General features: G+C 38.7%; 1 protein-coding gene and 1 long non-coding RNA gene across 3 annotated transcripts in view; one reads left to right on the top strand and one right to left on the bottom strand.

Annotated features, from left to right (window-relative positions):
- Positions 1–16197, bottom strand: part of RMDN2 (regulator of microtubule dynamics 2) — a 41762-nt gene extending 25565 nt beyond the window's left edge. The window contains exons 1-5 of one of the 2 annotated variants that reach the window (XM_085219541.1): positions 16069–16197; positions 14765–15231; positions 9039–9228; positions 7997–8099; positions 5889–5949 (exon numbers count right to left, since the gene is read on the bottom strand). In XM_085219541.1, the coding sequence (XP_085075667.1) occupies positions 5889–5949; positions 7997–8099; positions 9039–9228; positions 14765–15219 (809 nt within the window). In that variant the 5' untranslated portion in view covers positions 15220–15231; positions 16069–16197. Of the gene's footprint in view, positions 1–5888; positions 5950–7996; positions 8100–9038; positions 9229–14764; positions 15232–15730; positions 15959–16068 lie in introns of those variants that run through there. The other variant, XM_085219540.1, reaches the window with a different exon arrangement.
- On the top strand, positions 15903–16687 carry LOC109365961 (uncharacterized). The gene is made up of 2 exons (XR_002111886.2): positions 15903–16042; positions 16137–16687. It is a non-coding gene; the product is annotated as an uncharacterized LOC109365961 (long non-coding RNA).
- Positions 16688–17093: the final 406 nt, after the last annotated feature.

Raw genomic sequence — 17093 nt, 5'->3', positions numbered from 1 at the left:
GAGTTATGAATGTGAAAGACCATCAACATCCAAAGTAAAATGTGCCAAGATGCTAAGTTGAAGTGTTTAGTTTTTCAGTTGTTGAGCGTTGGGTTTTTTGCGGATTTTTTTGGTTGCACTGTTGGTTGTTGTTGGGTCTCTTTTTTTCCCTGTTTGTTTGTTTTTAACTTGGAATGCATCTAAGCCTTGCAAAAGTTGGCAGAAAAATAGTTTTCATATTAAAAATTTATCGGAGCACTGAAGCTGAGCTCCAGGAAAATATCAAATGCTGCATGTGCTGGGATAAGGTGGCACTCGAAAACACATGGGAAACAAACCCATGCTTTGGTAAAAGAAAAAAAAACAAAACAAAAACAATACATGAACATAAGAACACTTAAGAATTCTGGTTTCATAAACTACCACAACACATATAATATATTCAAGCAAGGAAAAATGTTGCTGCTAAGGGATATTCACAGAAGTTCATCAACAGAACACAGTCATGCCATGCTTTGCATTTCTGAAGCTGCAGAACCCACAACTGAACTGTGTTCCAGAAATTTAACTTTTGTTTTTGTAACTGACATTACTTGTAGTTGCAAGTATGATCTTGAAAAAATTAGCAGGGTCTTCACGAGTCTGGAAATAAAGTGAAGCAATAGCTTTTTGGAGTAGTAATACAACCATCCTTGACAGAAAGGTAGTAGGCATTGCTTGGTTGCCAGTATTATTTTCCCTGTGACCATTTGGGCAAGAAGCTTCTAGTAAATACAGCTCAAGCTCACCTCACTTGCTCTGGCTGCAGCACTTCATCTAAGCACCACGACTTCAAGACCCTTATCCCAGGGCATGCATCATGCTCCTCCTCACAGGCTAGAGGCTTAGGAAAAACTCAGTGACCTGCAACTGGCCTATGCTGACTTCTTCATTCACATTCCTTCACAACTTGAGTATTCAATACAAGCTGAACAAAGCAACAAGCCATGAACAGTATTTACGCTGTCTCCCTCTGGGGTAGTCAAAAAAAGAGTAGCACCTCACAGCTAGTTTTTCTTTTCCAGTGTTAACATTCAAGTTTTTTTTGTTTTATTTCTTAAGCAGCGACCATTTGATCTCACTGGCAGCGCAATATTAAGAGTGATCACGTTTTCAAATATCTGGATTCAGATATGAAAATTATTTGCACCTGGAAAAGTTCATTACTAAAACTGATTGTTTCAAGATATGTTGTTCTTTTTGTTCTGCTAACATTTTGTAAGATTTAAACACTGTATTTGTAATTTGTCAGTGTTCTCATCAGCAAGCTGGATATCCTAATTTCTGATATATCTTATGATACAGTTTCAAGAAACAATGCAGATGACCTACTAAGAACTTAGACAACATTACCTATTTTTATCCAAAGCATGTCTGAAAAGTAAGGAAGGATACCAGAACTCTAGGCATACATGAGCAAGAGTTTACAAACCATTACACTAAATTCTCCTGGTGCAGACAAAAGAGATATTTTGTTTTCCAGACAGTTTATAGCAGTTCCACAGCACAAGAAAAACCTCTGGAAAAGGGATGCTTTCACCAGCATAGCTCTGCCTACACTAGGGCTTTTCTGAACAGTTATGTCAGTCAGAGTGTGACCAAAACATCTTTATGCTGTAAATGGAGCTTTCAAGCAACAGGAGTAAGTTTCCAAAACAAACTTTCTGAGAGGTCTATTGTCCTACTTCTTGCTACACCATGAAAAGAGTGCCAGGCTATATGAATTTCTATGAAAGTTATTATGAAACTACGTTCAAGAGCACAGCAGCAAATGATCCTTTCTGATGCAGAGGAAAGGAAGGAAGTAATTTTAAGGACTAATACAGTTCCAGCAAGATATCCTCTACTGAATTAAAAATCAAAAAAGAACTGGCCCTAAAAGTTAAAACAGCTCACAGCTGAAGTGGGGATATTGGACAGGTATAAGAGAATAGCACACAATTACAGACATACATGAGAAATACTAAATACAAACTGAATTTCAACTTGAAAGATACATACAAAACAAAATAGCTGAAGGAAAAGAAACACAAGAAAGAAAATAAAGAACAATTAGCAGTGAGAAAAAAAAAAAAAAAGTCAATAGAGCCCCTGTTCAATTCACAGGATTCCTGCCTGGGCTCAGGTGCCTACTGCCACAGAAAATGCCCTAGGTTATCCTATCACCTCCAGCTACTGGCTGAGAAGGATACAGACTCCAAAAGATCATGTGTATTACATGCCACATCATACAAGTACCCTAGAATATCAAAAGGTACACAATAGCTCTCCATCCCTTATATGGGGAGGACAAGTCCCACACTCACCTGTAGACACATATAATGTACGTACAAGTATAATACATCTGGAGATGAGTACTGCCCTTCAACTGTGAGCCACTAAGTGCTTCTTCCCTAACTGACTACCTGTTAGTGATCCTAGTGCTTTTCTATAAATATTTTTAAGGTTTATTTATTTTAACTACAGGTTTGATGTCACTTCCATGTTATTTCTTCATGTAGCTTTCTAGTATTTAAAAGGGGATTATAAAAAGGAGGGGAATCAACTTTTTACTCAAGTAGATAGCTACAGGACAACGGGAAATGGTTTTAAGCTCAAGGAGGGAAGGTTTAGATTAGATGTCAGGGGAAAGTTCTTCACTGAGACAGTGGTGAGGTGTTGGAACAGGCTGGCCAGAGAGGCTGTGGATGCCCCATATCTGGAGATATTCAAGACCAGGTTGGATGGGGCCCTGGGCACCCTGATCTAGCACCAGATCTGGAGGTTGGTGGCCTTGCCAGTGTTAAGGAGGTTGGGAACTGGATGATCCGTGGGGTTCCTTCCAAGCCAATTCTATGATTCTATTGTCTTAATTCTATTGCTCTGTTTTCTGTTCACACACTGTCTTGTCTATTTATTATTTTAGGCAAAATTCTGTTTGCATACAGTTTTGAGAGCTCACTTCATTCTGGAAAGATTTCCTGAGCTCTCCTTTCCTGTTCATGGTGATTAATGTATAAAATACTGTCTATATAAATTTGCATCAGCCAGACCCAACCAAAGCAGATCTGACATGGCTGACAATCAAGTTCTCTTGAGTAATGGGGAAAATCTCAGCAGAAAAGAAAAAGGAAAATCAGTTCTTATTCAGAAAGAGAAGGACAGGGCAGAGGATACAGACAAGCCAGCAAACGTTCTGAGATAATTGCTTGGTATGCTTTTGACTTACAGAAAAAATGTTAACACAAGTTTGTCACGAATAAAGAGTATCACACAAAACCATTTTATTTTTTTTCCTGATAAGATGAAGTGTTATTAGAGAAACGCAACAAATGGGAAATGGCTTGACCTCAGTACAGACTTTGACTTTGTCCCACATGACATTCATCACAATCCAGCCATGAAAATATTGTTTAAATAGTTGCAGAATCATCAGTTACACAGTTGCACAGTCATTAAAGGTATGCCACAGAATTTTGTCCTGGATCCATTACCTTCCAATAATTTCATTAATGAAAAGAAAAAAAAAAAAAACTTTTAAAATAAGTTTGTAATCTGAGAGGATGATGCAAGCATTTGTATCCCCAGTGGCTCAATAAACCAGAGAGATGGACTGAAATCAACATGAAATCTATGAAACTTGCTGAAAGCACCCTACCGAGGAAGAAAAGAAACACACGGTTACAAAACAAATTCATTGATGGTTAAGTAGGGCACAGAAGAAGAGAATATGCAGGGACCATAGTCTGAGAGTTAGCAGGCTAGACAAAAACATACAACTGTCTTTCTGAAACACATCAGCAGGAAAGTTCACTCCATTCAGGGCTTCAGTTAGAGCCTTATATCCAGTATGGACACTACGCTTTAAAAATATATATATATATAAGCGTGCGTGTGTTTCAAACCAGAAAGACTTCAGAAAAGAAGAAATAAGCTGATAATGTGGGGGGATAGGGAAAATTACACTAAGCTATTTAAATTTGCGACGTCCACGTATATCACTAGAAAGGCACAACTTCAACAAGTAATAAAATCTTCATATCCATTTGCAATCCGTGTACAAAAAGTATGATAACTATAAACCATACCAAAATCCCTTGCCTCTAACAAAAGGCAGTAGTTTACAAAACAGAAAATACTCAAGTAAAGACTCTCAAATAGGTTTTCTCAACTAACCTCTGGAACATGTCTCTTTACACTCTCAGTTCCTCCCTTTCTTGATGTGCCTGCCAGTACAGGATCTCACATCTGAAGTCAACAGATCACCTACATCTCCCTCAACAACACACAAGCTTTTGTCAACATAGTTTCTGCCAGTGAAGTTAAGTTTATACATCCTGTCAGTCTCTCAGGATGGTGGCAAGAAATGGGCAATCGTACATTTGTGAGATTTTGTGGTTGTTTATATGCATAGCTCTAGCTGAAGGGAGTACAGCATCATTTCCCCGAGCAAGTGGCCATGGCTGTGGTCAGCCTAACAGCAGAAATGGCTGCAAATTATTGTCAGCAGGTATTCAAGCTACAGCGGCTCCACATCACCTTTGACTAAAAAGTGATGCTCAAATTATCCTCTTCCACTAGTTCTGCTGCCACAGTATCAAACTCCAGCAGATAGGCAGTGACAGGCAGCTGAGAACAGCCAAAAGCAAGAGCTTTATCCTAAATCTCCACATTACAGACACTGTCACTATTAGTTACAAGGGACCAGAGAGAGAAAATGCAGATCTCCATGAAGGTGAAAGCCAGCCTGAAATTCCCACAGAGCAGCACTTCCAGCGCCCCGCTGTTACATAGTGGGTATTTTGGTCACTAGTCACTATAAACCAAAAGGAAGAAAAAAAAGAAGAAATACAGCAATGCTTACAGCAACACAGCACAAAACCATAACACAGCCATCTCTGAAGCTCAGAAAGAGTGAGATACCAAGCCCAAGAGTCACCTACTTAAATGAAACCATCTGTATCTAACCAAGTAGTTAACAACCTGAGGAGAAATTATTGTCACTCTAACTCAGGTGAGTAAAATGAACTCAGATAAACCACGCTCCACAAATGGCTACTTCTTTTTAGACGGCCTGAAATAACAGGATTAGGTTTAGATACTTGAATGTTAAGCGAATTCCCAAATTAAGTATGTGAGGATAAAATTAATTACAAACATAGAAGCTAAAATGGAAAGGACAAGCTAAGAATATTAGAAAAGAAATCAGGAGTTCAGTGAAATTGATTAACAAAATAGCAATGTGAGGACCTATTATCAGAACTCAGTAGAGTGATCTTTTATCTGATAATGATGATCAGATAAGAATAATTCACATTTGCAAAGATTTTTTAATTACAGGAAAGATCTATGAAATTAATCCAAGTGCCAAGCTTAAAGAAAAATTATACAATAAAGCAAAATCTGAGAAGTTATTTGAAACTTTTATAATACTCTTATTATCTATTTCTAATATTGGAGTTAAGCTTATCAAAATTTTGGAGAATGCTTACTTTCCATAAAGGTAAAGACAAAGTCTGAGGCCAAATGACATTATTTTGAGAAGAGCTGAGAGAGAAAGTAAATTGAAAACTATAGTTTTTCTGAGCAATAATATACTGACTGAAGCAAATACTCCCATCTACATTTCACAGTAGTTTTTAAAGCATGGTTAGTGAGGTGTCTCACATGCTATAATAAATGCTCCATGGAATACTTCAGTGCAATTATGTAGCTACAACTAATAATAAATGACTTCCATAAAACTATGAAAAATATTAAAGAATATTTTATGAAATTTATATCCAGCTCCACCATAATGTGGATACTTCTTTATAGCCAAAGGCAGCTGTCTCTTGTGTTGGATTTGATAAATACATTTAATTATGCAAAAATTAATTTTCCAAACTTACCACTGGTGACTCTCAGCACTCATGGCATCCAACTGGACAGCCTTTTCAGCTTTAGCCTTTCCTGTAACAGGAATACAATGTATTAAAGTATTTATTATACTCTTCTACATCTTTGGCAAGTACCAAGAACTAAGCAATCAGAAATACTTTGGCTGTAAGGAAATTCAAAATTCTCTTGCAAATATAGATAGACAATCGTGGCTTTACACAATTTGCACTTATATACATGCACTCAGATCCCAATTAAATGATTGCAACTTTATTTTTTTTTCTTAATCCATTTTATCAAGTCATATGCAACCGAATCAGAGATGGACTAGATTGGACTGTTGAAGGAGGCAGTGTTATTTCTAAGACCGTTCAAAGCAGGTTAGATAAGCACCTGTCAGAATAAGCAGCAGAGCTGCTTCCTTCCTTGGGTACAGGGGTTAGCTAGTTGAAGTTCCTTTCCAGTACAAAGTCTTCCATTATGTTCTGCTTTAACTGAATAAAGATGACAGAAAGTGGCCTGATCAAACCCACACACCCAGATGAGATGCTTGCTCTTTGCTCTGTTTCAGCTGCAACCAATTAAGCCACACTGACATTTCTGTATTACAAGTTAACTTCATAAAAACAAAGAGCAGCATACACAGTCCTCTAACCCAATGGAATGAAAAAACACAAAACTACTGCCAGCTCCCCTGCAGTCTCAATCCTTCTGCATCACTTCCAAAAACAGAGATGAAAAGGGCTGCCACCACCCACCCCTTCATGAGAATGAGCCGAAGGAGGCTGATTACCCAAGACCTAATCCCTGTGTCATTCCTTCTCACTCCCTGTCTTTTGCTATGCCATTATTGTCCATCAGGAGAGGCTACAACTAGCCACTGGTAAAAGCAAAAATCCAACAACAGAGATCCCTGTTGAAAAGTAGTTTGTGTTATAATCCTCACAGCAACTTCCACATAACGAAGCCAAACTGCTTCTAAACCAAAGACAGCATCAATTAAGTAGTTAAGAAAGCACAAGTCTTTATGATGAAAGTACAGGAACAAAAAGATAAGGTCAGGGACCTTGGGATATGCCTAAGTTGGCTACAGAATAAGTAATAACAGCCCAGGGGCATGACACTGCCTTTAAGGACGACAAACTGCAGCCAAAGTTGCTTTTTCAGTGTTGTCCTTCCTTCTGACAGAAAAAAAAACAAACAACCTGCAAAACATTAGAAGAGTTACAAAAGACCGAATTACATGAACTTGAAATACTCTTACAAAGCCTTACTTTGTTGCAGCAAAAAGGGAGAGGCAATGGAGAAATAAAGGACAGAGGGGCATTCCCAGATACAGGCAAAGAGATTGCCATAAGAACAAAGTGTTTGGAAAGACTGGAGGAGGGTGATACAGGTAGAAAAGAAGTAGGCTTTATTGTAGTCAAGAGAAGGTCCAATACAAGAAGGGAAACAAATACTGTCCTTCTTGCCAATATGAAACTAGACTGTAAAAGAAAGAGAAGTGCTTCTAAAAGCAATAAAGAAAAAAACATGTGAAGAACACTGGAACATTGTTAAGGCTAAGCTATCAAACAGGATACATGGGAAGGGACACTTGGAAGCAACATCTTAAATTGTCATGTGAATCTTGAAAAAACATCAACAAGAAACAGTTTTATCCCCAGTACCATCATAAAGGAAACTGCTAATTTGCACGAGTGTTACTTTGCCTCAGAAAAACAAGCCTTGAGTTTGCTTTTCTTCTCTCTCTCCCGAAGGTGTAATTAAGAAACTGTGCTGAAATATTTTTTTATATTCTTTCATTTTAAAAGTATTATTTTATATTGTTTCCATCTGATTCTCATCAAAATGAAGATTTTTACGGCATCATACATAGCCAACAGACTTAAATTGTGACCAAGACTTTTTATACACCATTTTTTGATATCTCCAGAGAAGAAAGAATGGACTGAAGTTGTACAACATGATAGGTTTTGTGCAAAATATTTTAATTACAATACAAATGCTCTCATTTATTAGATTGGACATTGTTTGGATAAGAAAGCATTACCAAAGTTCAAAGCGTGTTTAACTACATTCAGAAGAAGTTGTACATAAGCATTTTTCATCTACTTACCATCAGAAACATATTTTTTCTTTTCCTCAGCATCAGTAGTCATCTCAAACATATCTCCATAAGCACGTGCAAATCTCCAAAGAAAGTCCACACAGTTTTCATACTGAAAGTTGAGAACAGCTTAGAATCAGGTCAGATTGGGATTTACATAGTTTCCTTTTACAATACTTAGAGTGGGTAAGACAAACACGGCATAAATATTTGGTTATTTTATATCCTTTTATACTACTTTTAATCTACATAAGAACCAGATATCAATTTCTCACTGCCAACGCAGAAAAGTACTCTGGAAATACTTTAGACAAACTAAAGAGGCTTCATTTCAAAAAACCAGTTTTAAAGTTCTTTTTTTTAAAATTAAAAATACAAATGTAACCCCATAAAATCCAACAGATTCCTGAATGATGTGATGGATGCTTTCTTTAGATTTGAAATGAGCATCAAATTCACTTGCAAGTAGCATTTCATCAACTTGCCTGGGTATTCCAATACATAAAAGAAAATGTAATTAGAACTAATTATGAAATTGTTACACTGAATGGAGTGCTACCTGTCAAACATTTTGGAATTTTATTAAGAGTTAAACAAGCACGCAGTAAAGCCATCAAAGGAAAAGTGCACGTGAAGACTACCATAAAGGTATAAGCAGACTACAGGCTCACAGTTTGATTTCTTCAGAACACTTGGTCTGGTTAATACCTTATTCCACAGGACTTTCTTATACAGGCCATTCCAAAACCAGCAAAAAAAGTTTCATTTACCCAGGAAAAAAGCCCACAATATCTTTTTTTATTGTACACAAAAAAATACAAAACCAAACAAAATCTCTAAATTTTTGAGTTTAGATGGGATATAATACAACAAAACTTTCATGCCCACCCAACATGAACATTGGTGCCTCCTTCAAATATTTATTTTTCAATATATTTTCAGAGTACGTATGAAATTGCACTTTCATTCCTGTGCACATTTTAACACTTGCATTAAGGAAGTTCACAGAGGCAGTGCTAAACATAAGTTAATGGCAATGTAACACTAATACCTTTGCTTCTTTCTCAAGTAGTAGTTTGAAGCTCTCCTTTTTGTCATCCTCTGAACCCTTGTGCAAACTGTCCACCTCCTGTAGAAGATTAAATAATTCATCTTCTGGCTGCACAGTGGTATCAGGTGACTTCTTACAGCCCTTCTCTTCCTCAGAGTCTCCTTCAGTATCAGTATGAGCTGTAAGGTAACTAAAAATCACAGAAAATAATAATTATCTTTTGTAAAAACATTGGAAAATTGGAAATGTGAAATTAAAATGCAAAAAATTCAGTGCAATTTATTCCATTTGTCCAGACTGAAAAGTTTTTATTCATGAAATCAAGCTTATAATTATTACAGAACCTTTATCTTCAAAAGGACAGCACAATCATGATTTCAAATTGTCCTGCCTAAATCCTACATTCAAAACATTTAGAGACATATTAGAAACACGTGTCCTTGTGCTTCAAATGCAGAACACTTTAAATCACTAATGTTTACTAAGGCGTTCTCTGCAACACTGAACACTTTGCAGACCTGAATCTCTTCAACTCTTTACCTCAATTTCTCTATATTTTGAAATGGGAATGAGCTTGATAACTGCTGAAGAAGTGCTGTAAAATCACTTATGTCCTCTTAAACACTTTCAAGATCTAAGTATAAGCGATAATACACATAAACAAACTGATAACAGTGATCTCCTGTACATTCTGAAGGTTAGAATATCTGAAACTGGGAAAGATCTTATGGTAATTAATTATGCTCTGTGCAGAAGTACTCAGCACAAAGCAGTGAAGGACAAGGAAATATTTACAAAAGCCATAAATACCACACAGAGATAAGCGGTTGGCCTTACTGTGCAAAGTGCTGAGCATATATTAGGGTCCTCCAGTTTCACATAGGAGCAGCTGAATAGGATTATATTTAAAAAGAAACCACTTTCTCTGTTATGAGTCCCCATCTCACCAGCCAGGCAACCTCCTACATTGCTCAGGATCCACAGGGATAAAACAAGAGCAAGATAATTTAGTTAAGTATTAAACATCATTTCAGCATTTTGGCAAACAAGGCACAAGTAAAGGTTTTTCTGTTTTGTTTCTGATTGCATTAATTTTCTTACTAACTCTCTGTTCAATCCTTGTCATGGTTGAAACATTTTAAGCACAAAACCATAACACATTAAGAAGGCTATAGACCTCTAAAAAATAAATAGCTAGGATTTTTCCTATCAATGTGGGCAAGCTGTTTGAACTGAAAGTAGTTTTATTTTGAGAGTTTTATTTCCAGTCAAAATAAGTGCATAATAAATATTATTGATATAAAACTGTTATAAAAAGAGCTCAATGACTGATTTCAAAAACCAGCTCATATCAGAAGAGCAAGCTGCATGTTATGAAGAGCTATAATAAGTGTATATATGTACAGAAGCAAAGCAAAGATTTATTTCAATACAGTCCAAAATCTCCTAGAGTTTAAGGGATGATGAAAGTAAACCTTAGAAACAAAGGAAGAACAGTTATTATAGTTTACTTTTCAAATCTTTTATGTAAGTACTCTAACATCTGCTATTTCACCTGGTGTTTTATTAGATGATAAACAGAAAATGGTTTGATGTGATTGGATTAAGAGCAGCCTCGAGGAGAAGGACTTTATAGTGTTGGTTGATCAGAAGTTTGACATGAGCCAAAAGTGTGGACTTGCAGCCCAGAAAGCCAAGTGTATCTTGGGATGCATCAAATAAGAAGTGACCAGCAGGACAAGGGAGGTGATTGTGCCTCTGCACCAGTGAGGCCCCACCTAAAGTGGGCCCAGGCATGGGGCCCTCAGCACAATAAAGACAAAGAGCTGCTGGAGTGGAGGAAGACCATGAAGATGATCAGAGGGCTGGAGCACATCTCCTACAAAGACAGGCTGATGGAGCTGGGCTTGTTTCTTCTGGAGAAGGCTCTGTGGAGATCCCAATTCCTTCTACTACCACCTACTGGTAGTCTTCCACTACCTAAAGAAGGCCTACAAGAAAGTTGGAGAGAGACTCTTTGTCAGCGAGTGTAGTGATAGGTCAAGCGGTAATGGCTTTAAACTGAAAGAGGGTAGGTTTAGATCAGACGTTAAGAAGAAATCATTCATGATGAGGGTGGTGAGGCACTAGAACAGGCTGCACAAAGAAGCTGTGGATGCCTGATCTCTGGAAGTGTTCTAGGCCAGGCTGGAAACCAGATGACCTTTAGGGTTTCTTCCAACCCAAATCATTGTATGGCGGCACAGCCTTGACGGTCTTTTCAAACATAGATGATTCTATGAAAAGTGAATATTTACATATGAAAAATACATTAACCAATACCTGAGAAACTGGAAGAACTTAAAAAAAAAAATCTACATTCACTGCCAACTGTTTTAATCTTTATTACTAATAGATCCTATTTAAAACAGAACAACAGTGAGTGATAAGAATGTGAGGAGCAATGGTCAGCCAACAGGACTCAGACCACAGAAGACTGTTCGAAGTCCAAAAAGCAAACAGTAACCATGCTGTAGACTCTCCACACTGTGGTTAAGCTGTTAGGAAATCTAGACACACAGTATTGCATTAAAAAAAAAAAAAAACACAACAAAACTAGAAGTAGAAAATTGTGATTGAGCTATCTGGTATAAAACACTGTTTTATACTGCTGTGGTGTAAACTTGCTCTGCTGGTTCAACAGATTGGATCAACTACTTGGGTTTGAGGAAACATTTGCCAAACCCGAGTCAGGTCAGCTGAAGACTGCACTGAAAATAAATGGAAAGGGATAACAAATGAAGAGATATGGGAAGTAATTCTTAGAAGCAGGCAAAGGAAATGTTTTTTTAAAAAAAGTTATACATAAAACATAGGAGGGAGAAGGATTTATGATGTAAATCTTTCTGGTGGCTGACATCAAATGTAATTTGAAAAGCCTGGGTGACAGGCTTGTTGAAGACTAGTGTCAAATGTGACACTAGTTTCAATAGTTCATCACCACTGCACCAGGGATGAAATCTCATTAAAATGGCAATTGTGATAGAATTAGGGGAAATCTTCCAACATAAGTTGGATCACCTAGACACAATGTATTTAATTTTAAATGAATGTGCCCTTGTTAAGCTTTCTCAAATGGTAAAGACTGAGGTGAAGAACAGAAACTGAAACAGTTAAAAGCAGAATGTAGACAGACTAGGTGCAGTGAGCTCTGGAGTATTCAGTCAACGTCTCATTAATTCAGCATATCTTCCAATCAGGATAGCTTTTATTACGTGAAAAAATTACAATTTTTTTTAATAAAAAGTGCTATTTTTCCACTGAAAGAAATATATAATTTTTAAAAGGCAATAATGCAAAGCTTCTCTCTCCAAGGTGTTGAACATCAACAGTGACACGGGAACAGACCAGAATAGATCAAAGCAGTGAAGGTCACAGCAGGAAATGCCAGCATCAAATGTTTTAGGAGGGGGGGAGGAGGGAGTGAAAGTAACATTAAAAGCTTTCCTGGGAGAAGTTTGCAAACCTGAAACTGGTGTAGTCATTTGGCACGACCTATTCATGTGTCATTTAAAGCCAGAACTGCTTCACACAAGCAAAACCCTACCTTCTGGATCATAAAAATATTGCTGGGGCTGTGAAACACACTGCATGTACTTTATCCTAGATAGACAACCAAAAGTGAAAAAAGGAAGTTTAATTTGTAACTAAGAACAGTGCTATTTCTCTAGTGCACAAGCCAGTAGCTGAATGCATTGCCATGCACAGACAACACAGGACAGCATAAAGCAGTGCTCATGGCATTTACACAGTTACAAGCACATAAAATAGTGAAGCATATTAACTTGAAAAATTTCTGTGTCTTATTGTCACTTATAGAAAACTCTCATATAAATGTGCATCACTGACACTGAAGTTACTTATGACCTTAGAAAAACCTATATACATCTCAGCTGTATGCAAACCAGGATTATTAACCTATTTCCATTTAAAAGAAGAAGAAAAAGAAACTTACTAAAGTGAAAATAAAATTATTTATAAAGAAGATACATGAAACAAGCACACTGAGCAGGTGTTGGAAAAAAAAAAAATCTTTCGCTTTTCAAAGGACATTTAAAAACATCATTGAAAAATTACATACCCAAATGACTAATGCTATCTACAACCTTGAATTATCATCCTTCCTTCCAACTGTATGCAAATACTCATCAGAGAAGGCCTCTCTTAAGGACACACTCAGTACTCTTGCACGCTATAATCACTAGTGTTGGATCATCCCATCAATTTCTTCGTCACACAGAACCTGAGTAGACAAGTTTCCTTGGTTAGTTCCCAAACAGCAATGCATCACTCCTGACAAGATCTCAGTGTCAGGTGTGGAATGACAACTGTACTGTGCGTGTGAACCTGATTATTTGTTAACTGGTGCTTTAGACTTATCTACATCTCCAAATATTTTATGCTCAGTATAAAGGCCTCTACAAACCAACCAAACTATTTCAGTGTGAGAAACTACAGAACTTGAAATGTTTGTACATAACAAGAAGAGGAAATGCCTTTGACAACCGTTGCCAATATTGAATGTTTAAAGTAAAAAAAGGGTAACAACTGATTTGTAAAGAACTGAAAAGTTCTCAGAATACGCTACTGAAATAAAAGCAAGAAGGCTGGGATTTAACAGAAGAAAAGATTCTGCCCATGGGAACTGAAAATACATATGGAGGAACTCTTCAAAAAGAGAATTCCATTAATTACTATGTGAAGCACATTGTTGTCTTCAGATTATTGTCATTAATTTACACAATTAGAGAAAAAAGTTACTTAAGACGGACAATTTACAGGCATCATGCTGCCTATGCTATGTATGTAAAACACTGAGGAGACATTAACCAGAAAACAGCTGCTACACACACTGAATAAACTGCATGTAAATTTCTAATCTATAATAGCAAAACAAAGATGTAATTATGGGGGAGTAAGGTCATCACTATTCTTACATTACTACTGTCGGGTGTATTAGGCAACAGATGAAATTATAGAACTACAGTTCCTCTCCTGAGGAACTCCAGGTACATCTCATCCTTCAGCATGTTCCCCAACTGAAGCTTAAAGACTTCATTAACAGCAGTTGGACTACGAGCTGTGATCAAAACCAGGAACTTTGAACCTTAGTCAGTACCCTGAATCACTCATGATTAATATTAAGCAACCAGGAAACATATACAGTAGCAAATATATATAAACAAGCCTGCCATGTGTACATGCCTTGCATTCAGACATAATTTCTAAAGCATGCAACACCTTTTGGCAGAACATTGTAGCAACTCATCTTTAAGGCTCATAGAAAGAATAACTAAAAACACTTCTAAAGTCTGAACCAGCTCTGTCAGAGACCTAAACAAGACTATCTCATTGATGAAAGTGACTATAAATCACACCATTATCCTGAACTTTGCTTCTTATTGCACAGCTATGTAGCAATACTGCAGTGGACTGTTGCCAATCCCAAGAGTAGCAGTCTGTATTGGACTTCATGTTGGACTAACCACAGTGCAGACTTACAGAGGGTCACACATAGATTTCTCTGATTTGAAAACAACTAATCTGATCTTTTTCTGAAAAGAGAAATATAAAATATACACAAAACTTTAAAAGGACTACTATTTAGAACACAAAGCTTCACTTACATAATGATGCCATTTGCACTGCATATGAACTATAGCAGAAACAAAACGTGACCAACTCACCCTCCTTCACTTTCTGCCTCCTCAGAACTGGTAGTTTCTGTTGCACCAGATGCTGCCTCCACTTTCCTCCGCCTTGCTGCTCTGTGTGATGGGCTAGCTCTCTGTGCATCCCCTCTCCCCTGGAGCTCATCTCGAACAAGATCTTCCAGCTTTGGAATAGCTTCTTTTAGAAATTTCACCTCTCTCTTCAGTTCGTCCACACTTATTAGCAAACCGTTCAGTTTTTCAAGTATCTGTAGTTGCCTTCCATGTAAAACCATGACTGCTCCTTGTTCATTATGGGCTTCATGTTTCAAACTCACAGAATGAAGCTTGTTATCTACATCTGTGAATGCAGGCATGTGCACAGCTGCACTGGGTTTTCGGGTCTTGTGGTACCAAACCAGGACCAGGCTTATTCCAGCAGTCCCTGCCATTATGCCCAGTATCAACCCTTTATTTTCAAAGTGAGACATTTCTGCGCTCTCCTAAGATTGTGAGACAACAATAACAGGCAGAGTTAAAGACGTTTTCCCACTCTACCCAAACCACCCACTTTGCTTTTAAATCACAAAATGTTAATGCTAGAATAATCGCTGCACTCTGCAGACATGAAGCCACAGCACAACTCCAGCAGTTTCTGCAACAACAGGCAATGTGCAGTGACAGCAAAAACAAGACAGCTGTAGGCTGCTGTTGGGGACAAGGACGCGCACTTTTCTATCCGCACAGCATCACACCTACGCTTACACAGCTCCCCGCAGTTTGCATTGAGTATTTTACTGTTTTTAAAGGCGAGAAACTCGCGGCAACCGGGTTTCTCCCCTGCTCGGCGACAGGCAGCCGTCAGGCCGCAGCGCAGCCCGTCCCGCCCCGCCCCTCACCGAAGCCCCGTGCTCACCCCCCCCGCGGCCGCCTGCCCCGCAGCCCGTCCCGGCAGGGGGAAGCCGGCAGAACCAGCCCCGGGCCCGTCGCCCTGCTACGTACCGGCGGGCCGCTCCGGCTACGGGATCACTCCCCGCAGCTCTCCCGCCGCGGCCCAGGGGGCGGCGATACCCGGATCGAGGGGGACGGGCCTCCGCAGCAGCCGCCGGCCGGGCCTCCGGGGTGACGGCCGCTTCCCCTCGGAGGAGGGCGCCGGGCCCGCCCTGCGGCTTGCGGCAGCACCGGCGCGTAGGGAGGCGGGCAGCTCTCTGTCCCGGTTGAGGCCTTTCCATGCGAACCCGGCCGGGCTACTGTTGCCTGAGTGCCCCGAGAGGTGCTGCCGGGGAAGCCCGCTGCACCTGCTTAGGTGCTCAGGTGGGGCTGCTGGAGAGCGAATGTACCTGTGCGCGTGTCTCTGTCCGGTCTGCCGGCTGCTGATTGCTACTGATTTAACCTTTGTTACTTCTAGGAATTAGAGAGGCACTATTTCTTCTTCACCTAGTGCTATAAATTGCAGAGGAACCCTGACCAGCTGCAGAAAGAGGAGTGGCCCTGGCACAAAAGTGTAATTAGTAACTCGACTGTCTGAGAGCCCAAAGCTGACCGTGTAGTTTGCCTAGAAGCACAGAAGAACTCGGATTTACTGGGGAGCAGGATGTCATAACACCCTTATTTCTCCCTCACGGCAGTATTTCTGGTTCTGCCTCCTGCTCCTGGTTTTGGAAAAAGGACCGCCACAGACAACCTGCTGTGCCCATTCATCTTCCTGAGTGCTTCTGGAGGCCCTTGCACAACATCCTGCCACAGGAGTGGAAACACAAACTGCTGTTCTATGTGAGGGCCCTGGAAACCTTTAAGGAAACTGTTAAGACTGCGCATAGGGAAAGTAACTGTTGGTCAACAGCTGGAGTTTTCCTCAGTCCTATCACTCAGAAACAAAGGAATACAATGTAGTTTAAAAAAAAAAAAAAAAGCAACAACAACAACAACAAACAAACAAAAAAAAAAAACAACCCAAAACATACTAATACCTTTATAAGAATGAATAAGGTATTATATAAAAAAACAGCAATAAAAAGCCCACCCATGCAAATATTTTAGTCTGATAGTCTTGTACCTATTTCTCTTTACAAAGATTTCCCTTAAAACAACCATACCTACCTAATGCTCCATTAAGAACCTGAGGAAAAAACAAGCCTTCCACGAGGCCAAACTACAGCCTGAGAAAGACAGAAATCTTTTAATTGAAATGGAAACATTAATCCTATTTCTACATTCTGCAATTTTCCAAGTTACAAACAAGTATAACCTGTTCATAATTCAAGTTTTGTAAACTTTCAGTTTTATGAAAACTTTACTAAAATAATTTCCAAAGAGTAATTTTTGTTATGATGGAAATAATTGTTTGGAGTTGTGTAATCCACCA

This window comes from Meleagris gallopavo, chromosome 2 (genome assembly GCF_905368555.1).
Source record: "Meleagris gallopavo chromosome 2, MGAL_WU_HG_1.1, whole genome shotgun sequence".
Classification (NCBI taxonomy): Eukaryota; Metazoa; Chordata; class Aves; order Galliformes; family Phasianidae; genus Meleagris; species Meleagris gallopavo.
This window is presented reverse-complemented; position numbering and strand designations above follow the sequence as displayed.